Source organism: Chaetura pelagica, unplaced genomic scaffold, assembly GCF_000747805.2.
Source record: "Chaetura pelagica isolate M959 unplaced genomic scaffold, ChaPel_1.0 scaffold1587, whole genome shotgun sequence".
NCBI classification, from domain to species: Eukaryota; Metazoa; Chordata; class Aves; order Apodiformes; family Apodidae; genus Chaetura; species Chaetura pelagica.
In genome coordinates, this window is record NW_009953815.1 from 11807 (window position 1) to 13116 (window position 1310).

Genomic DNA, 1310 nt, shown 5'->3' on the forward strand with positions numbered 1-1310 from the left:
CTTCTCCAGCCCCATCTCCACCTTCTCCAGCCCCTTCTCCACCTTCTCCAGCCCCATCTCCACCTTCTCCAGCCTCATCTCCACCTTCTCCAGCCCCATCTCCTTGTCCTCCAGCCCCTCCTCCATCTTCTCCAGCCCTTTCCTTGTCCTCCATCCCCTCCTCCATCTTCTCCAGCTCCTTCTCCATGTCCTCCAGCCCCTCCTCCACCTTCTCCAGCCCCATCTCCATGTTCTCCAGCCCCATCTCCTTGTCCTCTATCCCTTCCCCCGTGTCCTCCATCCCCTCCTCCATGTCCTCCAACCCCTTCTCCACCTTCTCCAGCCCCTTCTCCTCATCCTCCATCCCCTCCTCCACCTTCTCCAGCCCCTTCCCCAGGGACAACCCAACCCTGGAATTCCCAATGGACATGGATCCCATTCCCAGGACCCCCCAACCTGAGTGATCTGGTTCTTGCGGATCTGGTGGAAGCTCAGCTGGGTCAGGTCCAGGATCTGCTTGGAGTTCTCCTTCACCTTCCAGGTGACCAGCAGATCCGAGACCTCTGTGGGCAGAGATGGAGATGGAATCTCTGGGAATTCCAAGACACCTTCATCCCTCCTACCCCACCCCCTTTGTACCTCCAGGTTTGGGTGGACAACATCTCTTCACCGTGAAGTTCTCGCCTCCAAAGGTGAGGGTGCAGCTCTTGAGAACATCCAGGAGTTCCCTCAAGGTGGGGAACTCCCTGTCCCACCCTTCCAGCACGAAGGAATTGCCCTTTTTTTGGATCCGGAACTGTCGGTGCTTGAGGGACCTTGGAGTGCCAGGAACCTGGAGTGACCAGACATGGCAGGTCCTTCTGCAGCTTCAACCCCTGGATCCAACCTCTCCAGGTCCCTCAGCCCCTGGATCCAACCTCTCCAGGTCCATGGATCCAACCTCTCCAGGTCCCTCAGCCCCTGGATCCAACCTCTCCAGGTCCATGGATCCAACCTCTCCAGGTCCCTCAGCCCCTGGATCCAACCTCTCCAGGTCCCTCAGCCCCTGGATCCAACCTCTCCAGGTCCCTCAGCCCATGGATCCAACCTCTCCAGGTCCCTCAATCCATGGATCCAACCTCTCCAGGTCCCTCAGCCCCGGGATCCAACCTCTCCAGATCCATGGATCCAACCTCTCCAGGTCCCTCAGCCCCTGGATCCAACCTCTCCAGGTCCCTCAGCCCATGGATTCAACCTCTCCAGGTCCCTCAACCCCTGGATCCAACCTCTCCAGGTCCATGGATCCAACCTCTCCAGGTCCCTCAGCCCCTGGATCCAACCTCTCCAGGTCC

General features: G+C 59.2%; 1 protein-coding gene across 1 annotated transcript in view; it reads right to left on the minus strand.

Annotated features, from left to right (window-relative positions):
* LOC104391958 (non-receptor tyrosine-protein kinase TYK2-like) overlaps positions 1–1310 on the minus strand; it is a gene marked incomplete at its 3' end in the record, with an annotated part of 24121 nt that overhangs the window by 11692 nt on the left and 11119 nt on the right. The window contains 2 exon segments of the mRNA XM_010001310.1: positions 436–542; positions 619–811. Of these exon segments, the coding sequence (XP_009999612.1) occupies positions 436–542; positions 619–811 (300 nt within the window).